Genomic DNA, 24,790 nt, shown 5'->3' on the forward strand with positions numbered 1-24,790 from the left:
ATATCCTCTTAAATGGAAGGTGCACCAAGTCAATCTAACAACAGGATGCTGAGCTCCGAAGATCAAAGGGTTTATCTGTGGCTGTGACACAATCAATTTCACGCCCCTTAACAGACACTGCACGCCGCGGAAAATATGTACATAGTACAGTACTGTTGGTATTTGTTGTAGCCAGGCATAGGATCAAAGGACAGTTACGACTTCCTATCTTGGCAAGGCGAGCTCAGTGTCCTGTTGTTAGATTGCCTTGGTGCACAGAAGCAGATTAAGAAATAACAAACATTCTCGAGATAAGATGAGTGTTTTAAAGAGTTTCAATAATCACATTACAGTATATTGTAAGTTCATTATAATACCAATATCAACAATTGTGCATTGTACATTTTTAGGCTATTATCTATACACTGAAGCAAGCTCTCCAAGGGTCAAAGGTGACAGAGCCAAACTTGCCAGTCCAATCTACAAGAGAATACAAAATCCAGGTGAATGCCAGGTAAGGATTTCTAAACATCATTGTCAGGAATCACTTAGATATTCCTAAATATTCAGCTGTATCCTAGTCTTAGCTAAAATGACTATCAGGAAACTTTAATAGCTCTACTTAGATTAGATGTCAGGCTGCATCCTAGAAGTAGTGATAACCACTATCAGGTCTCTATCTTCCATGGATAATTTATATTTTGTATTTCCATTTGTATAGTTCCGATTCTGGTTCCATATGTATGGTGAAAACATCAATACTCTGAATGTGTATAGCAGGACTGCAATCAATGGCCCAGTCACCTTGCTATGGTCACGATCTGGTCATGTTGGCGATTATTGGGAAAGAGTAGACCTGGTACTGAAGAGCAGTAACGACTTCCAGGTAAATGATAAAAGTGTTCAGAAAACTTAATTACATATACAGTTCATTATTAAAATAATATTCAATTATCTAGTTGAGCTGTGGCTTGGGGATTATGACGTTCGGCTACCTATCCAAGGGTCCTGGGTTTAAGTCCTGTCATGTCAGGAGTTTTTCTAATGACAAATTACAACTTCACTCCCAATGACCTGTCTTGTGTATATGTTTGTCTTGTGAACAAAATTTCCATCTTTAAGAAGGATAGTGAATGAATTCGCTTATGGTTATCCTTGTCAATTTGCCTGAATGTAAGAACAAAAAAAAGCTTTTGTTTTTCTATAAGTTCAGTATAAATATTTTGTTTTATTGTAGATTGTATTTGAAGGCATCCGTGGAGATGGACCAAAGGGAGATATAGCTATTGATGACACCTCATTCACCCCTGGTTGTCAGCGATCCGCAGGTAGGAAGTTATTTAACTGCATTTTGTATGTTTGATTAGGGACTTAAACATTGATTATTGTTTTTCCATTGAGTATTTAGTTAACAGAGTATTTTGACTTAAGTAAACTTGCGTAAATACTCAATGAACAAGCTTGCAATAATTAATATTTATTGTTTACCAAGTAATAATAATAATTTATTCACTCACTTACTCAATACAAATACTGTATATAAGTATATTAATGTAATATGTAAGTAATACAATATATCAATCCAAAGGCAAATTACTGAACAAATGACAATGCTGTGGGTATTAGTAGCTGGATGTCAATCAAAATCAAAATGTTAAAATAAAACAGACAGAGAAATTTTGCAGAGTTTTCGGGCAACACTAGCCCTTCATCAGTAATACAATATATAAGTAAAACACAAGTACCGGAACCAAAAAAGCAAAGCTTGTAAATTCATATAAAAAGAAGTACCTAAATAATAGATTTGCATTTGATCACAAAGGTTACTGAATATACAAAGTTCAATATTTTATTTATACTATTTCCATATACTATACTGTGAAGTCTATTAGGTCTTTTCTATTTTCTACTTGAACATTTTTTTTCAGGATCTATACCAGTTATGACAACCGTGGCAGTTCCAACAGGACCAACTGTGGGCCCATGTGGTTCAGGAAGATGGCAGTGTGGTAGTGGAGAGTGCATCTTTTCAGCTCAACTTTGTGATTGGAATGTAGATTGCTCTGATAAATCAGACGAGGCCTTCTGTGGTTAGTATCTTTAAAAACTACTACTACTACTGAAATTATGTGTTTTAAGTAAAATAATTTGATAAATAATTTCTTACCGAACCTCCAACAATATACTATAATAATAATAAAAACAGTTATATTGCGCCATATATCCAATCAATGATTGCTCATAGGCGCAGTACATACATAATTATTCACCCACACTCAAATGTTATTATGGGCATTATGGGTGGTGAATCATGGGTGAATTGTAGGTCAGGTAAAATATCTTATCACATGAATAGCATTTAATTTTAAAAATGTAATCTTAATTTCAGGACCATGTGATTTTGAAAGTGGACAATGTGGTTATACTGATGTGAGCACTGGGTATTATGAGTGGCAGTACAAACAAGGTGGCACCACTGAAATACCATCTAATGACAAAACAACTGGCGGTATAAGTGGTATGTGTTATATCTAATTATAAATTATTATCTAACATCCAACAGTAAATAACTTCCGAATTACAAGATATGGTTTCAAAGTATATGCCCAACATATTATTTAAACAATTACATAATGAATGAATTCAACACATTTCTTTTATATTGTTTTTGACAGGTCACTACATGAAAGTAGATGTTGGCAATGGTATTTTTGTATCATCCGCTTTCCTGCATTCACCTGTTTTACATGGTAGTAGTGATTCTTGTAGAATGTTTTTCTGGTATGTCTATCAGGTAAGAAATACTTTTTATTTATTCATTTTAAAGTTTTTGTTTATATTCTTGTTCTAATATCCTTCCTTAAAAATCATTAGGGGCTTTGCGATTTGCGAAGACTGACGACCAATCTAAGTCTGGTTAATTGTCACCTGGACTTAGAAACCATTAAACCTGTGTTGAAGTTGGGAGCAAGGACATATCCCAATATCTTGGCATGTATACAATGAATTACATGACATTATAACGATTATTTTGTCAGTGAGATATAACCTGGTAGTACTTTTCTTCTATTAAACATTGTATCTATAACTTATAAGAACAACTTCTATCACCTTCCAGTCTACAGGAGCAGAATATGAATTCAATATACAAATCCTAGATGCGAATGCTGTCAGCAATTCATACTACATCTGGTACCCTACTGGTCAGTCTAGCTTAGTGTGGAGACAGGCATCAGTTGGTCTTGGCAGAATCAGTATGGATTTCATGGTACTCTTTTTATCTTACTACTACTACAGTATATATTTTTATTTCTTGTAAAAATGTATTGTGTGTCACACAGACAAGAATCTTAGACGTTGTGGCATACTGGTAATGGTCACAGTTGCTGGGATTAATAGTGATAATGTGGTACTGGTGGTGTTTTTGTGATGTTTATACTCATGATTTTGGTGATGAATGTCTGATACTGTGATAATTATCTTAAGTATGACAAAAATTGGTATATTTTGATGTAATAAAAAGATGTTAATCCATTCTATTTATTTCTTCAGGTGGCTTTTGAAGGATATCTGGGAGATGTCAGTGACATCATTGCTCTTGATGATGTCTTTTTTGATGGGTGCTCTCTCGGGGATTTCATTGGACCATGTGAATTCCAGTGTAGCAATGGGCTATATTGCTTACCCAATAAACTCCTCTGTGATTACACAGATGATTGTGGAGACAAATCAGATGAACAAAGTTGTGGTATGTACATATTTTAAAAATATTAATAGCATGTTAACACATTTTGACTGAACTACTGATCTGAGTGTGGAAAATCAATGCATCATCTAAAAAATGTCAACCCTCATTTAAAAAAGGGGGCTCATGGATATCAGATAGCCTGTGGTTTCAGTTGGAAGAGTTATCCTCTCTAAATAAAGTTGAAATAAGATAAATAAAAATGAAATGTATTTATGGCCTTACTGCTACTTACCAACAGAGTATTATTTTACCTCAATTTTATATCAGCAGTGTAACTTTTCTTTCACATAATTATGTATGTTATGATTTAGTGTATTTTATGAAAAAAGATATGGAATTCATAGATATTCAATGTTTAAATTTAATATAAATTATTCAATATGTTATATTTTAGGAGCATACACTGAAAGATGTGACTTTGAGTCAGATTTATGCAACTGGAACCAGGATAAAGATGATAATTTTGACTGGAGTTGGACTACTGGAGAGACCGGTGGTCAAGTAGGAGCACCCGGTGTTGACCATACAACAAATACAAAGGACGGTCAGTGCTCATGTTATTTTACAGATCTGTGCACCTTATTGTGTAGATGGGTTTCATTCCTTCATTTATTCTTCTTTCGAGGATTATTTGTGCTGTCTGTAACTGTCTTATTGTTAATAATCTACTACCTACTAACCTATAATAATATAATATAATTTAAAAGACTGCATAAATACAGTTCAATTTTACTTATGAAGAGGTTTTCAATGGAAACAACTATGTTGAAGCTTTTTTATAGTAATTTATTTTATTTGCAGGTAAATACTTGTACTTGGCAACTACACTCACCAATACCGATGAAAAGGCTAGACTGAGTAGTAAGGTGTTTGACCCTGTACAAAAAGATAAACAATGTCTTGTGAGTAACACATTGTGGTATTAGGGAGCTTTCGATTTGTAACTTAGGGAGCTCTGGATTTGTGACTTTTGGAGCTCTTGATTTTTTAAACTGGACTTAGAAACCACCAATATAAAAAGCGACCTATACAATTAATTCTGCATTATGCTATTGTAAATTCCAATTGCCAATATTGTTCCAATCAAGTGTGATCCTATTTAAAGAAACATTAACAATGTGCAAGACCGGTGCTTTGTAAAGATGGACCACCCCAACCACTTGCTTAATAAAGTTGGTTTATATCAGCAGCCAGGTGTCATGATGTTTGATAGCAGCATCCTTTCTTTTTATGAATATTGGGGAAACTTTGTGCATAATTTCATAAAACGAATTGATTCTGGCAATAATGTTTTAATTAGAACATTCAATAACTTTGTTAAGGAGTCAAAATTGTACAATAGATGGTGTAGAATCATTTATTAATTTTGTTTTTTTTAGTCTGACATTTCTATTTTTTTTTCGTTATGTGTAGTATGTTCTATTTCTATGGATATTTATCTGAAATAAAAGAATGAATGAATGAATCATCCATTAAGGATTTTTTTTACATAATATGATTTCATCCCTAATGTACTTGCTAACACTTTCTGTTTGTTCTTTAGATGCGTTTCTACTACCACATGTATGGTGAGAATGTAGACCGTCTTACTGTATACAAACGCACATCACAAACAGACTTCCCAACTAGCATGTGGAGCATGGAAGGCAGCAAGGGAGATGTTTGGCTTAGGGGTGAGGTTGACTTCTCTGTCGGCACTAAATTCCAGGTATATAGTTAATAATTTATTTAATTAATTAATGGAAAATAAACATCTGAGTAAAATACCTATGATAACACTATCGAAATCCAAGCACAATACCAAAACAAGAGACACTTTTATTGACACAAGAATCATAGACAAATGGAATGCACTACCACTACATGTTATAGACAGTACCACTAATAATTTCAAACAATCATGACAAACACATTAACATATACAAGAGAGGAGGCAGTCAATAGGAGTATTAAATTCATTTGTCTTTGATTCACTTTTTCTTTAGAAAAATTGATCTTACATAGAAATACATAATCTATGATACAACGTTTTACTATGATATAGGTTGTAATTGAAGGCGTAGGCGGTCCAGGTCGATTTGAGGATAACATTGCTATTGATGACATATCATTTACTCCAGATTGCAACTTAGATCCTACCAACACACTACCAATCACTATTGTACCAACAAGTAAGAAAGACCCCTTTGGTTTATCAACTTATTGATATTAAGTTTATTGTAAATAATTAAAGGTATACTTAAATAAGTACAAGTAATGATAGTGGAAATCAGTTGTTGTGGCTCTCAGTCTTGGTTCAAAGAAGGAATGTGGAATAGCCTTAAATCCGTGTTTAAACAAAAAGGAGGCCTTATACACTAAAGCTCTGTCGACTATATCAAACTAGTTTTACAAAAAAGTGTGATGTACCCAAATATGGTAGTTCTATGAGGTCATCATATATAACCACATAAATGTTTAGTGTTGACAGAGCTATGCACTCTGCTCTTGAGAAGAAAGTGATTTTTAATGTTGAAATGATTACTTCTTTGAACAGGTGGTCCAAACTGCACTACTGGCTATCAACCGTGTAGGAATGGCACATGTCTACCATACTCTATGTTCTGTGATTTCAAGCATGATTGTTCTGATGGATCTGATGAGGAAGAGTGTCGTAAGTTAACTAATAAATACAGTAGAACCTCTTCTTTGGGACACATGTAAAAGGGACATTTCCCTGTGAAACAAACAACGTTGGCAGTTGCTTTAAAGATATGTCCAACCTCTATTCAGGGAACTATTCTTAAAAGACCACTTTGGTGGGTCCTTAAGGTGTACCCATAATGGGTGTTCTACTGTAACTAATATTTTACTTTATTTTAAAATCAATGGCCAAGTTGTCTGTATGCTACAATTTCAATTGTAAAACAAATTACTAGATAACTAATATTTTATTTTGGAAAAATATATTTGGCTGTATGCTATAGTTATAATGGCTTGTTTTAAACTCATGTTGAAGAAACATTTGCAATGTCAATGTTTTTAAACCAGTACTCTCATTGCCTAGTCCATAATTAATAATTATTTATTTAGAATGTGCAAAAGGTTCAAAGTTCTAACTTACGCTAAGTATCACTGTTTTAGTCAAATTGAATTAACAAAATATTACTTTCATGATGTACTAATTTATCAACATCAATTGGCAGGTAGACATGACGCTCGTTTTCCTAGAACAACAATGTTTGTGTTCTTCTAAGTGAACATTCCTGTCAGAACTAATTTTGAAGATGTTTTCATGTTTTTTAATTTTGGTTTTAAATGTTTTCTGTTTTTCATTTACTACAGCTTCAACTTGTAGTTTTGATTCTGGACTTTGTGGTTGGACACAGGTGGAAAGTGATGATTTTGATTGGTCAATTAGGGATGGTTCTGCCCCTGGTGATTTCAACGGACCAGTTAATGACCACACATACAACAGTCCAAAAGGTAATATTGCTTCTTAATTAAAATATAATAAATAATGTTGCTGGTGTCATTCTTTAGTTCCTGCAAGTGTTTAGCAACTATTGAAACAATATTTTTAAACGAAATTAAAATACCAAGTTATTCAAATAGATGTAATAATACTTACTGTAATGGAAGGCTTCTTTGCTTGACTGATGTAACAGTAGACACCTCTATCCAGATGACACCCCTATTAAGGGGGCATTTTATTGGGCCCCAAGTGTCTCTTTAGTAAGGGATTTACTATAGTATAGAATAGAATTTTTAATTTATTTAAATTATAAATGGAATGCAAATATGATAAAAGATCAGCAATATCAATTATAACTAAGAAACTAAATTTACTCATTTGTTCCCATTAAGGTGTGTACTTGTACGTTGATGGAACAACAACAAGACCTGACCAGCGTGCAAAACTCATCAGTCCTCTCTACCGATTGGCTGGTCTAGAATGCCAGTTCAGCTTCTGGTATTACATGTTTGGTGTTGAGTACGGTGACTTGGAGATTTACCAAAAGACTACTGATCGTGAAGTACGACTGGCTAAGGTGTCCGATGACCTACCAGATTACAATGTTTGGCAAAAAGAGGTGGTTAGCATTGATCAGTGTACTAAGGATTTCCAGGTATGTCATTAAAAAAAAATATAGGAAAAGCACATGAAAATGCATTAGTTAATTTTGTGAGATCCCAACCTGTACTGATACGCCTCAAATAATTAAATATTAAGCTTAACATTTTCATTTATTTCAATACTTTACTTATAGAAGACTATGCATTGGAAAAGTTTAAATATCATTATATTTTGTATTACTTAGATATACATTGATGCCGAAGACAGACTTGTAGCTTCAATATCCAATGGTTTTGCAATTGATGACTTACGATTTGACAACTGTGCATACACACTGCCTAAGGTCTTAGGTCAATGTTTGACAGATCAACGTCAGTGCAGCAGTGGCCATTGTTATCCTATCTCAGCAAAATGTGATTTCAAGCCTGACTGCTGTGACGAAACAGATGAACAGAACTGCCGTGAGTCAATTATTAATGTGTTTTACAATTTATATACAGTAGAAGCCCTATTATGGGGACACCTTTGGGACCAAACAAAGTGTCCTCCTAATAGGGGTGTCCCTTAAATAGAGGTTGGTCGTAGTATTAAAACATTAATTTTCCTTTGTTCCTTTTCACAGGAACGTACAGAATGTGAATAATAATCTTTTTTTTTGTATTCAAATCTTTATATAGAGGATTATCGTCAGTGTAATTTTGAAAACAACATGTGTGATTGGAATCAAATGTCTAGCGATGAATTTGATTGGTCTAGACACCAAGGCAATACAGGTTCCAGCTCTACCGGACCTAGTAGGGATCATACTCTTGACTCCACATCAGGTACAAGTACTTTCTATTTAAAATCATCTTATTAAACAATGCATATTTAATTAATTAACAGTGTTGAGAGTGTTCTTCCAATTTTACAATACTGGTCACAGAACGTATTACATCTCTCTTCTTATTTCGTATATTGGTATATACCTTAATGTCACTTCAGTATTTCTTTTTGGGAAGAGATATCCTACAAGTCTATAGATAGATTATATATTATATTAATTGATTAAAATTCAATTGACTTTATAAAACTTGTTGAATTTATAAAAGCACAAGCTTGTAGGATTGTGCATTTGATGAAATGTTTTCTTTGTTTTTAGGTTGGTATATATACATTGAGACATCTAGTCCAAGACTGAATGGAGACAGAGCTAAGATAAGCAGTTATGTCATTAAGAGCACTGTGCAGACTTGTACTGTAAGTAACTTTACTTATGTGTCAAATACAGTAGATGTTGCTATAATTGTAAAAAAATAACATTTGGCTGAAGGAAAAACCTCTGCCCTAAAGCTCTGTCTACACTATCAAACTTTAAGTGACAACAAAATGTGATGTGCCACTACCATATTTAGGTATATCACTACCATATATGGGCACATCACACTAGTGTGATAGTGTAGACATAGCTTAAGTTGGTAAACAATAATTTGCTTTTATTTTTCTTTAGATGCGTTTCTGGTATCACATGCTCGGAGATCATATTGGAACCTTGAATGTGTACACTAGAACCATGGTGAATGCTCCGATGGTTTTGGAATGGACACAAGAAGGGGATAAGGGTGACAAATGGTTCTTTGGTTCCGTTGATGTTCGTAGTAGAGGTGAAGATTTCCAGGTACGTATTGCTATAATGATAGTGACATGATGGTTAGCAAGCTTGCCTTCCAATCCCAAGGTCCAGGGTTCAATCCTGTTTTAACCCATGACTGTTTCTATCCTACACCCTAAAGTGAGACTTGGTTTATAAACACAATATAGTTTACCCACCCATCCTGTAATTGGTAAGTTACTTGCTGTTGGATGTGTTGAAATAAAAAAATTTAATTTACATTTCTTTTACTTATTTTTAGTCGCATGCAACGTGACTCTACAGCTCACTATGGCGGTCGGTCGGTTGATCGGTAAACACTAACTTGAGCACGCGACTGCAGCCATGTATGTGGCCTTGTTTAACACGGTAGTTCATTATTACTACCTACGTTTTGTTGTTATTTCAGATTATTATAGAGGGTATTAGAGGTTCAGGAATCCGAGGCGACATCTCATTGGATGATATTTCTTTTACTCCTGATTGTGAAGCATCATCCCAAGATCTACCAGTTGTAACAACACCTGTACCTACAAAAAGTAAGGCTCCAATTGTAAATATACACATAGCTTAATAAAACGTAACAATGAGCAATTTAAAAAGCAGTATCAACAAATTAAATTATTGTATGTTTTTTCTTTTTAGTTACAACTATACCATATTTGTGTGTAAATCCATTGAAGTTCCAATGTCGTGATTACACATGTATTGATAGAGAAAAGCAATGCGACTTCAAGACACAGTGTCCTGACAGATCAGATGAACTTGGCTGTCGTAAGTGTTGTTCATATTAACTTAGAGCACAACACCTTACTCAATTTCCTTAATTAATAGGTGTTTCCAATATATAAATATGTATTATGCAGAGCACAAACATCTTTATGCTAATATGAAATGTAACCTTAAAAAAAGAGGAAAATACAGTGAAAACAAGTGTAAGAGCAGTGGTTTGGTTAGATTAATCTCACTGGGCTTTTTTCATGTTTTTTCCTATATTCTTCTAACAATATTTATTAGTAATATTATTTTCATGAGTTTGTGTGTTTTTATTTATACACATGAATAAAAGCACATATATAATAATATTGTTATATTGTTAATTTTCTGGTGAAATTGCTTCTCTTTTTGTTTTTTGTATGAACTGTATATGGATGTACTATCTGAAATATAGAAAAATGAATGAATGTATGAATAAGACTAAGAATATTGCCAGCCACAATAAGCTAATCAAATTATATTTATTCTACTTACAGCAACAATCTGTGACTTTGAGGATGACATGTGTGGATATGCTGAGCAGACAGATGATCAGTTTGATTGGCATCGTGCCAATGGACTTGATACAGTGTCTACTCCAGGTGTAGCACCAAGGAATGATCACACTGTTGGAAGAACAACAGGTAGGGACAAAGTTCAAAACCTTAATTGAAGAAGAAAACCCAGACAATAATACAATGGAGTGGAGTTGTGGCTTGGTGGTTATGATGCTTGGCTACCAATCCAAGGGTCCTGGGTTCAAGTCCCGTCACATGTCAGGATTTTTTCTGAGGACAAAATTACAACTCCACTCCCAAAAACTTGTAATAAGACTTTGTTTATGTAGAGCATCTTGTGTATATGTTTGTCTTGTGAACCTCTGAGGGTCCCTAATGATCAGCAATTGCTGGATGGATCACCCTCATTAAATATGGTTAAAAAAAAAAAAAAAAAAAAAAAAAAACATTTATTGATTTTGATTATTCTACTTGTGTGTGTATATAATTGGTCAGATGTTTTGCCCTGACGTAAGAGTAGGCGAAACATCTAGTCAATTACTTAGCTTAGCAAACACATAGCTACTCCACTGTATATATATACATCTACATATACAAAAGAAAAACACATACATTTAGTGTAATGTCAGAAATGACAAACATATTCAACATTTGTATTTGTATAATTTTAATATTCTTTACCTACCCAGGATACTATATGTATGTGGCACCCTATGGGCAAGCTGGTCTTGACCAAATAGCTGAAATCATTGGCCCCCAATACACATCCGCAGCTGACTACTGCCGTGTCCACCTATGGTACATAATAACAGGAAGGAACATAGGCAGTCTGAAGTTGTCACTTCTCGACACAACAGATATGACTGAGACTCTTTTATGGGATGAACGAACTGATCGCGGTACTGAGTGGGCGCAGGTTACTGTTGGTTTAGGCAGACGAGTGAATCCATACAAAGTAAGTCTATTTGTGAGATGTAGATAGCCTAAGGATATAATTGATAATAATACTGTATAATAAATAAATTGTATTAAGTCCTGAGTCCAAAGTATAGTACACTACAGTACCTCTGGAAGTAAGAGCTGAGTTTCCATGACCCATGGCAGTTGCAAGATCAGTGCCATTAACTTTTGACAAGCAACAAAAGTGTGTACACTAATTTTGAAATGTTCTGTCATGAATATATCATTTGTTTACTATTACCAATCATTTTAAAATAATACATATATAATGGAACTGTTGATTTTAGCTAATATACTACTGCATCTTTTTACTGTAATCTGCATTTCATTATCAGCTACGTTTTACGAAAGAGCGCAACATCAACTACCAAGGTATGATTGCATTGGATGATATTGAGTTTGATAACTGTCATCTACCAGACCCTGTGCCATCATGTGACACCACCAAGAATTTTTGGTGTGAGAACCAGGCCTGCATAGACAAGAACCGAGTGTGTGATCTTGCAGACGATTGTGGAGATGGCTCTGATGAAAAGGTTCAGTTGTGTTGTAAGTTGGTTTAACTCTGTTTAATCAATGTTATGTTAATAAAGTTTGTGGTACACCATCTTTTTTTAAAGTAAAGTTGAGAAAAATGTTTCATTCAATGGATTTAGAAAGGTAAGGTAAAAAAAAGCCATTATTATTATATTTTTCTTTCTATTTCTTCTATAGCAACTTCTCTCTACAAACGATGTGATTTTGACAAAGATTTCTGTGATTGGACACAAGCTAAAGAAACAGATGAATTTGATTGGCTTAGAAACAATGGTCCAACAAACTCTATAAATACTGGGCCTTCACGTGATCATACAACTGGCACAGCTGAAGGTAAAACAATATATTATAGAGTAGTAGATATGTTTTATTTATAAATGAAATTTAAAATTAAAAACAGCAGTCTTAATTAGTAGATTAATAGATTCAAAATAATCATCGTATTGAATACAGTTAAGGGGACATCTTCTTAAATCCAACAAAGTGTTAATTGGGGTTTGTCCATAGTGTTAAAAGATATATTGTCCCTCGTACATTTCACAGGAAAGTTTCCTCTTTATAGGAATGTCTCCTGAATAGAGGTGTCCGAAACGAGATTCTCTACTATAATTTCACAAAATGTAATATCATTTTCTGTTTGTAGGATATTATGTATACATTGACCCAGCTATCAATCAGAACTATTTAGAGTCTGCAGAACTCATTAGTAGGAAATTCCAAGGAGTTGTACTAGGAGGTGACTGTAAGGTAAGTAAAAGCTAAAGCAACAATGATTAAAATATAGGATGACAATTTAATAACTACTGCAGTAGTAGTTTGCATTATGGAGCTAAGGTAAAGGGTCAGATGTTTGCCCTATTATTGTACAGTACCTTTTAGAAGACTTGTAAAAGATTCTTTGGTGAGACTCGAACAGAACCTGACCATCAATGTATAGAGATGATAGTTCAATTGTCATCAAATTGTTGGATAGTGCTGTTTAGTACTATAGCAGTTTTGCACTGCAGTCACACCTAATAAACATTTTTGCTTTCAGATACGGTTTTTCTACCACATGTTTGGCGATCACATCAACACGCTGTCAGTATCCACTCGAATCTACAAAGATAGTAATAGAAACGAACAGCAGGAGTGGAGTCTGTCTGGTGGACAGGGTGACTTTTGGGAACGAGCAGAAATATCTCTATCAAGGACTGTTGATTTTAAGGTAAGGTAGTTTAATGATATATCATATTTTTATGGCGTCTATAGGACCTACACAAAGCAATATGTAAAGTATATTTAATCATGTAATTGTGTATTTACCATTTATTTTCTAGACTAACAATTTTAAAACATTTTTATTGATTTGTAAAAAACATTACAATTATCAATATATTGTTGTATTGATTAATAATTTAGTTATGATAAATCCATATTTTGTGACTCTTTTAATAGGTTGTGATCATCGCTGATGTTGGTGATCAAATCAGAGGTGACATTGCTATTGATGATGTGACATTTACCCCAGGTTGCGTACCATCAAATGGTGACCTGCCTAATGCTCTACCAACCCTTCCAACTTTAAGGACATCACCAACCCCGACAGCCCACCCTTCTTGCCAACCAGCAGAGATGTTTTGCGTTCCAGACAATAAATGTATCGCACCACAGTTAATGTGTGACTTCAAAAACGACTGCTCAGATGGAAGTGATGAAGATGGCTGTGGTATGACAAAAATATATATAATAGAATGAAATATAACAAAAATGTCTGATTTCATCTGATTATCCATACTGTATCTTAATGCATTATATTATGAAAGTTTCAAGGTGTAATGTCACACGTAACTGTATCACATAATTATCTTTAAATAATGTCATTTGAAATTTGCATATGATAGTATACAAATTATGAAATTTGCCTAGATACCCAGGAAGAATCGGCTACATAATTTTGATGAGTATACAGCATCCATGGAATAAATATGTGTCACTTTATTTTTTCTTTACAGTAAAACCAAAATGTGATTTTGAAGATGGTCTTTGTGGTTGGGAGATACAGACTGGTATGAAACGTGATGCTCCTCTATTTACGTTTGTACGTGGCCAAGGGGCTAGTGCTACTGACGAGTACAGGCCTGAAAAAGATCACAGCATAGGCACACCTCTAGGTATGTTGACAGTGCAAATGTTAGCTTTTGTTTTAGTATATAACCGATGCATTTTCATTGATCATCATCGTGTGCTGTCTTCGGTATGAAGGTTGGCTACCATGGCATGACTCTCTCTCTCTCTAACACTCATCTAGTATGATCTGCCGTTCTCTTCCATAAGAAGTTGTTAATCTCCATTTGTGATGTCATTACTCTATTCGATTCTCTGTCTTCCTCTTGCTATTGTGCCTTCAATTATGCCCTCTAGAAGTGTTCTTGCCAAGTTTCCTGCACTGTTCAGCTCTTTGCAGCACTAAGATATTACACATTCTCTCTTTCCATTTATATTAACATCACCATTTATTAATTCTAAGGTAATTATTACCTCTACAGGTTATTACTTGTATGCAGACAGTTCCCCTGGTGACACAGGCGATGTAGCGTACATAATGTCACCTATTATACAGCGCACAAGCTCAAATTGCAAGCTTAATTTCTGGTACTATATATACGGTACAAACGTTGGTTCTCTGCGTGTGTATACGATGTTTGATTTGGACTTCAAAGAGAGATGGTACATCGGAGGATCTCAAGGAGCTCAATGGAAGCAAGCAGACATCTTGCTGGATTCTGAAACAGAAATAAGAGTAAGTGTTTATTTTTTACTGAATTTTGTTTAATGGCAGTGATTCGAAACAGCATATGCTGACAATCAAAGGGCCAAAACACACAAAAAATTAACATAAAGCATAAAATGAAATAGTGTGCATGTTGTAGTATGTATGTCTGGTAGTATCACCTCACATCACCTTTTTTTGTTTGAGTTTTTGCCCAAAGTATAGCCATACTCAGAAGATATGTGTAATACCTACGTATGTATGTATAGACTACAGTTGTTTATGTAATATAGGACTTTTAAGTTTTATATTGTGTTTTATTTAAAGGTTGTGTTCGAAGCAACTAGAGGTCTAACATTCCGTGGTGATTACACAATAGATGACATAAGCTTCATTGACTGCTCACCACCAGGTATGTAATACTGTACACAGGAGCGTGACTAGCCTTGCGCCGCACATGCTCCCCTTTTGAATTTTTAAAAGATTATTAATATATGTTCCGCAAAAATATGAAAAAGAATTGTTTTTAGCATATCAGTATTTTGAAAAATGAATGCAGTTGTTTTTTGTATCATTCTGTATTAACATTTTAATTTTAATATTCCAAATATAGATATTTCTGGACGTGCTTGTGAAAATAATGAATACCGCTGTACCAATACCTACTGTATAGACTACAACAAGGTTTGTGACTACAATGATGATTGTGGTGACAACTCGGATGAAGAGCATTGTGGTAAGACATGCTCATCAAAATCTGTAATCACATTTAAAACTAAACTCAAAACTCATCTCTTCAGAGAAGCATAATCACACGCTACTACTTGCACAGATCTTGGAAAACACAGCGCTTTGAAATCTTTGTCTCTTGCGCTTTATAAATGTTATTTATTATTATTATTATTATTATTATTATTATTATATAGTGTAAGAATATGTGAAAGCATTTGTGCATACATTGATGTAAAATTTTGAATTAAGTACTGGTAATCTTTACAGGCTTCAGCGATGTAACATCTGGTATCTATACATGTGTATGTATCTTTCTAATGAGTTTACATCACATTCTACTGTGGCAAACTAGCGTATGAAATGTTTGTAACTCAGTAAAATTATCTTTGGAGATATCCATGTTAAAATGTGTACATTTGTTTTGCACATGTGAATTGGGTAAAACTAATAATAATATACTTGCTCCAAATATCGTTTATCATTTTTAGTAAAAAATAGTTAGCAGCCTATACATAAAATTAGAATAAAATTAATTATTGCTTGTGTTTGACAGATGAAATTGGAGTGAGGGGTGTAGAGTGGCAATATGGGAGTGGCATTGGTATTGTACTAGATATACTGTATTAGCATTGTTCTAAATAGTGGTGTATGTAGAATACATTATTTCTTCATGAACTTTCCTTTTTAGGTTCTTTCCCTGGACGCTGTGATTTTGAACTTGACATGTGTTCGTGGCATCAGGAATTAGATGACCAGTTCGACTGGACTCTTAGGACTGGCAATACCGGCACCATTGGTACAGGACCTTCTAATGACCACACTCTCAAATCAAATAGTGGTAAGTGTAACCTTTAATTACAGTGTAAAATATAACTAGGTTGTTTAAGTGAATGCATGTGAACATCAATTTCTCTACAATAAGAAGCCAATTTATACACAACCATCATTGCATTCTAAAGGTGTTATAGAGCCTCTTGTTGCATGCTTGATGTGATGTGGCCATATATGTACACAAGGATGTGATATCACTACCATATTTGGGCACACCACACTTTATTTGATAGTGTAGACAGAGCTTAAGCCTTGGTACTAGCTTCTTTTTAATTTATCATTTTAGGTCACTATATCTACATTGACACTTCATGGCCTCAACAGGAGAATGATGTTGCACGTATAGGCAGTCAAGCATTCTCTGGTTTAACAGGCGCTGGTTGCAGGGTGAGTGTATATTTAATTGAATATAATATAGGCCACAACAATACTAGTACATTATATATTAATTTAAAAAATTGTAGTATTATCACTTACACTGATGAAGGGCTATTGTTGCTTTATCGTTTTGATTTAGCTTTTTGCCTATTTTATTTTGTATCTCCATTGACATTTCATTTAACAGATTCGTTTCTGGTATCATATGAATGGACCAGAAGTTGGTATGTTGAGCATTTTCATGAGAACATCCTATACCAGTGCTGATGGTCTTAAAAGGTTGTACGACATGTTTGGTGCACGAGGAAATAACTGGTTGCTAGCAGATATTAATATCGATTCTTATGGTGAAGCATTTGAGGTATCTATACAATATTATTTCAGTAGATTATTCTAGTATTAGAGGGTTGGTAGTAAGTTTAGTGCTTTCTATTTAAAAGAGCAATGGAACAGCTCAGTTAAAGCATGTCTCAATACACAGTATCTTGTTAGTAAATTGTATAGTGATTAAAGTGATTTTTCGACAACATCAAGTTACACTAAACTGAGATATTTCCCTTTTAAGCTCTATCTACACTATCAAACTTCATGTGACAAAAAAACTGTGATGTGCCCATATATGGACACGATGATGTCATGCGACACTACCATATTTGTGCATATCACTTCCATATTTGGGCACATCACAGTTTTTTTGATAGTGTAGACAGAGCTTAGTAAGGATTTCCTTAAGTTTAAGATTATTTTCTGTAAATGTGATTGGTAAATCGGCCACACAAACTAATTTTCGCCTGTCTTTATTACATTTAACAGATTGTAATTCAAGGCCAGAAAGGAACAGGTAACCAAGGTGACATAGCTATTGACGATACGTCATTTACAACAGACTGTGTCACAGGTGGTTCAATACCTGGATCTCCGCATTACAACGACACCAATTTGTATTGTAGTGACGGACGATTTGCTTGCGCAACTGGGAATAAATGTTATGAATCATCTCGTCGCTGTGATTTCATCAAAGATTGTCCTGACGGTTCAGACGAAAATTCATGTGGTAAGTATCTTAGTTTTGATATTTATATAATTATCTAAAAATGTTATAATTGTAGTATTTGTTATGCTCTCAATCCAAAAATAGATTTACATTTGTACACAATGTTATTATCTTTTATTATATTTTGCCCCACCTATATTGACACATTTGGTACACCTTTGTCAGAGTTTTCTGGCTTCACAATCTCCAACTCACTAACATAGAAACCGAGGTTGAAATTATGCAGCAAACATTATCATTATTATTCATCACAGTACAGTATTCGCATATGGTTTTATATTTTACCCAATCTACAGTACTCTAACTGTATTACATAAATGCTTATTTATAAATATAGGAACTACTTGTGACTTTGAGTTAGGAATGTGTGGCTGGCAGAATTCAAAGTATGACAATGGTGATTGGTCGATGGGCCAACCCAGCACAGGTGTACTGAACACTGGTCCAGCTAAGGATCACAACCCAGGAACAGAACAAGGTGAGTGAAAGCGGAACTTTTTTGACTGAGGTGCAAAATTGAACAAATATATATTTCTATATATGATATTATTTCATAAAGGAATTATTGAACAGAGAAGTTTAAAATTATTAATTAATTGTTTTCAGCCATAAATTTGTTATTCAAGATTCACTTGATTTTTGTTACATAAAAAATGTACATGATAAGAAAAAGTTTAAATGTGTTTTATATTTTACTGTATATTATACAGTAAAAATATACAACACATTAATTAATATGTGATAATGTTTTAAAATATTTTATACAGTTTTAAATATTTTTAATCCATTATATTAGTGGCAGGTATCCTGCTGTCGAATGTGACTGAAAATAAATAAATAAATCTATGAACAGAATTTATCTTGAAAAATGAGCAAATGTTAAGAAAAATTTTTACTGTGATTTGCATTTACTATTGATTGTATATTTATACTGTTTGAAACCAGGTCACTATATGTACGTTGATACCAGTACACTTATTGACGGTAGTGGCAACAAAGAGAAATCCCAACTTCAAACCCTCTCCTACCGACACTCAAGCTCTGAGTGCACGATATCTCTCTGGTACCATATGAATGGACCTGGTATCGGATCTTTCAACATCTACCTCAAGAAATCCACTGGTACTAGTACACTGTTTTCCGTTGCGGACAATCAAGGTAAAGAATGGCAGCATACTGGAGATTTGCAGATTGGCAATCAAGATTTCTTTGTAGTTATACTGGAAGGAATTCAAGGAGTTTCTGTTACTGGAGATATTGCCATTGATGATATACTGTTTGCAAATTGCCCAAATGGTAAAGAACATGACCCACTTGCAAGCTTAAAACTTATTGTGTTTTAATTATTCCATTAAACAGGCTTCTACAGTTTAAAAAGTCTGTTTTGCTTTACAGTAGTAATAAGAACTTTTAAATAATAAAATATATCAAAAAGTGTAAAGATACAGTAGTAGAATTCCGATGCTGTTTATATTGTGTTTATGAACATTTTTATATTTTGGTTTGCTCTCTAGCTAATTTCATTGGAGATTGTCGTGGGGATGAGTTTACTTGTAATGATGGAACGTGTATTGGCCTTGATCGTGTCTGTGATTTTGGCATGGACTGTTCTAGTGGAGAAGACGAATCCCAGTGTGGTAAGATTTACACACAATTTACTTTTAATGTAAAGCTCTATCTACACTATCAAACTAGTTTGACAAAAAAGTGTGATGTGCCTAAATATGGCAGTGATATGATGTCATGATGTCCATATAAGGGCATATCACATTTTTTTGTCACAAAGTTTGATAGTGTAGACAGAGCTTTATGGGTGGATAGAAAATTTTAGCTTTTAATTATAGTTAGACAGTACTTGTTTAGAGGCAGATGTTTTGTTACAGAGAGTAAGCGGTGAGTGGCCAAGCGGTGGAACCGTAATACCTTGCCATATTAACATCGGCAAGGGTTCGAGCCTCATTCGCTCCATGGTTCTGGTGGTAGAATTAGTCTTCTCGGATAAGGACTATAAACCGTAGTTCCAGTGTACACATCTGGCTCATGTGCACTTTAAAGAACCTAGTACATCTTTCGAGACGAGTAGGGGGTTACCTCGGTGTACTAGTATACACACAGCCACTCATCAAGAGGGCCCCTTGATTGTCAGCATACGCTGTTTAGGGTCACCCTCTATAAGTAAGGTGTGATAAAAATAAATAAAACGTGTTGTGATCTAATTGAAGTAATTATTTTTATATACATCTTCTAGCATCTCATGAAGGAGACTGTTCATTTGAGAATGATTTTGAATCAACTTGTAGCTGGCTGCAGCTTGATGGAGATCAATCTGATTGGGAACAAGGAGCATCAACACCGACAGATGGCACTGGTCCAGATGCAGACCATACACCTGGAAATGGGGGTATGACTTAACAATTATTGTGAATTGTTGAATTAGAAACGTAATAACCTAATAGCTAATATGGGCAAGGCTCACTCGCTCCATGGTTCTGGTGGTAGAATCTTAATAAGATAATGACTATAAACCATAAGTCAAAATACACAAAACCTATTACATTTTTCGGGACAAAAAAAGGCGTTACACTTGTGCACTACAGTATTTCACACACAACCACTGTCATTGACAGATGAGAGAGCACCTGAATTAGCAGCAATGACATGAACTTTACAAGAGAAGCATGCAATTAAAACGTGTAACAGTTTACAGTGCCATAAGCAATGATCATTGCAATGGTGCTATACAAATGGGTATTATCAATATTTCCTATGACCTTAATTATAAAGTGGATTTCTATTCCACAAATTAAGTTGGTAATACAAACACGTATTAAAACTATTTTTCTTCTTGTAGGCTTTTTCATTTATGCTAGTTCTGCAGACTTACAGAAAGGCGACTTGACATGGGTTGCTACACCATCATTTCCAGCAAGCAAGAACAGTTGTATTCTACGATTCTGGTACTGTATGAATGGCTTCAGCATGGGAGGTCTAAGGGTATGTTCAGGCTTGTTTTTAATTTTATTTATTTAGTTGTTTCCTCCTGTGAACATAGCTATAGAAAAGAAGTACAGTGACATAAACACGAGTAATTATGGAGCTTTCGCGTCGTGTCCTTTTTTTCCCTTGCCAACTGTCTTGCTTGTTTTATGTAACCTTTTTCTTTTTTGTATTATTAAATTTCTTATCTGGAAAATAAATGAATATGAATATGACCGACGATCAAACTATGTCATGTTGATTCACTGTGCGCATACAGAGGTATTTGGACATGTGTCCTCACACGCCACTACAAAGCAAATTTGATGGTTTTTAGGTCCCGGCGACGACTGACGATAAATCGATTGACCTATTAGTAACCTACTTCACACCATAAAAACTTCTTCTAGGTTTATACAATGGCGGGTGATGACGGCTTCAAGCTACTGCAGTGGGAGCTGGTTGGTGATCAAGGAGAAGGCTGGAATTATGGCAAGCTGAACATTGATAATAACCAAGATTACAGAGTGGTGTTTGAAGCTATTGCTGGTGATGGAGAGCTCGCTGACGTTGCCCTTGATGATGTCTCATTCACAGCTGGCTGTAGAGATCCAGGTAAGATGCATTTAACATCTTTTTGCTTAAGTTAAGATAGTTCAAATATGTGCTTGAGTGAAAAATAGTTCTGGAATTGAAAACTGACTTAAGCAAAATCATTACAATGTTTTTTTGTTAAGATGTTTTTTTTGTCAAGATATTTGTTTGTGCTAAGAATGTTTATGATAAATCTGACTCAAGGCCTTTCATTGAATTTCAAAACATTTGGTAAAGGCATATGTTACATAACTAAAAATAATTTAGAGAGTTTGGTCTTACATAATGTCTATCATACTCCATTTACAGATGCAGTATTGCCAACACATTACCCTGGCACCTGTGATTGGAACCAGTTCTTCTGTCCTCGTGATAAAGTTTGCATCCCAATAGCGTGGGTTTGTGATGGAAAAGTAGACTGTCCTTCAGACCTCTCTGATGAGCCAGCTGATATTAAAAATTGCCGTAAGAGTTTGTTTATTTCACTTAGTAATGTGTGTCTTTAAAGCTTGGTTCCCACTCTGACGCAAACGACAGTTCGAATGACCCATCGCGTCATGATTGGTCAAATTACTTGCATCGTGTTTACATCATTGTGTTGCGTCCTAGTGGGAACGAAGCTTAAGAAAGTTGCACATTCAGTTTCAAAAAACATATGAAGCTATGGAACAAATTGAGATGAATATTTGTTTTGTTTTTTTCAGCTAACAATACCAGAACAACTGTTGAACCAGTCAATGGTAATAATGGTAAGTAAGCATTTTTTTATAAACTAAAAATCTAAAATACTATGATACAGAAATGCTTGCACCAACACATCGTCTCCACTTGTGTTATTGTTGTTTCTATAGTATGCTGATTGTCCCTCGTTGCCTTAGTTTGCTTGTAGAGTGTCAGTGTTTCGACTGGTTATCGTTTCTAAGATAGATAGTAGTGTCGTTATTGCCGTTGCAATATGGTAGTGGTGTAATAATGAACTTGCTTTCCTATGACCAACAGCATATTCTCTTTTGAGCTTGTTTTTATCAATGGCCTATTAAAAAATAACCAGGGGGATATTTGAAAAGCCCCACAAATATAATAATATTTTATGGTAGAGGTGGTTGTATGGTAAAGTTTGTACACTGCCATGTGACAGGCTTTTGAATTTAAACTGCAGTTTTTTTTTCATAGAATATATGAACCCCAATAGGCATCCAGGATGAATATATTTGTGTGAAATAAATTGTAATGTAGGAATGTTGTAAAATGACAAAACTAACTTACCCTTCTTTATGGCTTTGTTTTTTTAGAAGCTGTATTTATAGCTATAGGCGTTATAGTTGCCATTTTGATGGTAATCATCCTCATTTTAGTTACGTATATGGTAATGAAGAAAAAACAACAAAAGTATGTTTAATATATGTCTTTCAGATTGTAGTATGTAATTTACAATAAATCTCAATGCTGTTGGAAATCGTAGAATTTTATATAACAACATTATTAATATTGAGCATTTTGTAAAAGGCACAATATGAAATTTGTAAAAATGAATTTAATAATAATAAATTGGGCTTATATAGCACATTATTCAAAGCTTCAATGCGCTTAACAAAAGAAATAAAAAGCAAAAACTTAAACTTATAAATGGTGAGTTTTCAGAGCAGCCTTAAAATAAGTGATTGAAGTAGCCTGACGGATAGAGATTAGTAAACCAATTTATGTTTTTTATAGACGGTTTGGCGACATTGCAAACATGGGAAAATCCGGTGTAGATAATCCTGTGTATGGAACAGATGCGTATGGAGAACCATTAACTGATGTAAGATGCTATAGTATTGGTTGGCTTAGCAAATTAAGTTTAAAGTATAATTGTAATCCATACCATCATCTATTACACTATTCGTCTTAGTTAGACATTCACCAAAGATGATATAACACACTGTATTTCATAGTAATTAAAACCGAAGCCACACAAACTGTATTATCTATATAGCTATATAGGTAAGTATCTCACTCATAGACTACCAGTGGAAGGAAAAAAGACCTAAAAGGTTATATGGCTTAATGTTAGTAAATAATAAGACTCATATAACACGATGGGGCCTACATTATTTTATAATCTTCTTTTTATTTAAATTACAGTTTGCAATGAGTAATGTTGATACCTCAATGTTTGTAGGAGAAAACTATGGAGCAGCTGCCTCAGCCTCATCAGTATGTACACAATTTGATAGCTTTAAAACTATTTAAAAATGCATTGTCCCACCAAAACATGACAAATGAAGATTAATTGAATCAAACTTTGAATAGTTTATTTTGTAGTTAATTACTTCTGCAGAAAAAAAAACGAAAAAAAAAATGTTTTCACTCATAAAATGACAAAATAAATGGTTAAATTCAATCAAAAACCCATTGGATGGCAGCTAATTTTTGGTCAAAATGGATAAAAATAAAATGACATATTCAACAAAAAAATTTTAAGAATTATTTTTTCAAGGAGACAATACATCTTTAAACGTGGTAACAATCCGAAAATATCGAATGGTGTGAAAATAAAATATAAAAACAAATTATTTTTCTTTTCAGAAATCGGGGTTTGACAATGTATTATATGGAGAAGCTGGTGATGTACTAGACGAAGCATTAGCATAAATTTAGTTTATTTTATTATAGTATTACTGCCTTTACATTTTTTGTTTCTTGTATATTACAATATACAGTATTGATAAAATTGTCCTTACTTTTGCTCATTGATATAGTAATATATGTCCACTTAAATGAAGTGCCTACTAAATGGCCAACCACTCATGGTTGAACTGTTATACATTTCTATATAATAGACACCTACAAAATGCACTCATAAACATATTTTCAGTTAAGCAGTGTGATGAATGAATTGCATTTTTAAATATTATCAGAAGTCCATTTTCCCTAAACAGAATTATTGGATACCATGAGAACTCCTTTCATTAAAACACATTATACTTATCTTCATAACCTACGAATTAAACCTATATAATTTAACTGGGCATGTTTATACATGGGCTGTAATTGCATTTATCAAAACTATAGATATGTTTGTATGTGTGTATTTTAAAGGTCAAAGGCCATACAGGACCGTCACACTTTCTCTTGTGGTCTCACAAAATAATGTAAATACAAATAGAAACAGTTTACAATTGTGAAATCTTGTTTAGGTAATACGTAGAGTATATTTTAAATGTATTAACTTGAAATAAAAGATTTGAACAATAATTGTTTGTGATGTGGTTTTGTTGTTTCAGATTTTTCTTTAAAAATATTGTA

The 24,790-nt window shown here is 34.0% G+C and overlaps 2 protein-coding genes across 2 annotated transcripts; both read left to right on the forward strand.

Annotated features, from left to right (window-relative positions):
* Window positions 1-12: 12 nt before the first annotated feature.
* On the forward strand, window positions 13-4,653 carry LOC144848352 (MAM and LDL-receptor class A domain-containing protein 1-like). The gene is made up of 11 exons (XM_078705070.1): window positions 13-19; window positions 390-493; window positions 701-865; window positions 1,217-1,307; window positions 1,908-2,069; window positions 2,369-2,497; window positions 2,655-2,773; window positions 3,098-3,247; window positions 3,532-3,727; window positions 4,122-4,271; window positions 4,529-4,653. The coding sequence occupies exons 1-11, from the start codon at window positions 13-15 to the stop codon at window positions 4,651-4,653; spliced, it is 1,398 nt and encodes a 465-aa protein (XP_078561196.1).
* On the forward strand, window positions 4,534-24,700 carry LOC144848135 (MAM and LDL-receptor class A domain-containing protein 2-like). Its single transcript, XM_078704830.1, has 39 exons — window positions 4,534-4,629; window positions 5,271-5,435; window positions 5,772-5,898; window positions 6,264-6,380; window positions 7,052-7,192; window positions 7,574-7,836; window positions 8,029-8,245; window positions 8,462-8,608; window positions 8,926-9,023; window positions 9,274-9,441; window positions 9,824-9,953; window positions 10,060-10,188; window positions 10,668-10,814; window positions 11,378-11,643; window positions 11,984-12,197; window positions 12,363-12,518; window positions 12,829-12,932; window positions 13,222-13,392; window positions 13,623-13,893; window positions 14,180-14,338; window positions 14,714-14,967; window positions 15,265-15,349; window positions 15,551-15,673; window positions 16,358-16,507; window positions 16,787-16,887; window positions 17,066-17,239; window positions 17,692-17,932; window positions 18,270-18,410; window positions 18,878-19,228; window positions 19,447-19,569; window positions 20,181-20,333; window positions 20,784-20,926; window positions 21,319-21,523; window positions 21,812-21,967; window positions 22,207-22,251; window positions 22,795-22,891; window positions 23,216-23,303; window positions 23,627-23,698; window positions 24,071-24,700. Exons 2-39 carry the CDS (start codon window positions 5,271-5,273, stop codon window positions 24,134-24,136), a joined length of 5,958 nt encoding a protein of 1,985 aa, XP_078560956.1. The 5' UTR covers window positions 4,534-4,629; the 3' UTR covers window positions 24,137-24,700.
* Window positions 24,701-24,790: the final 90 nt, after the last annotated feature.

Source organism: Antedon bifida, chromosome 7 (genome assembly GCF_963402885.1).
Source record: "Antedon bifida chromosome 7, ecAntBifi1.1, whole genome shotgun sequence".
Lineage (NCBI taxonomy): Eukaryota > Metazoa > Echinodermata > Crinoidea > Comatulida > Antedonidae > Antedon > Antedon bifida.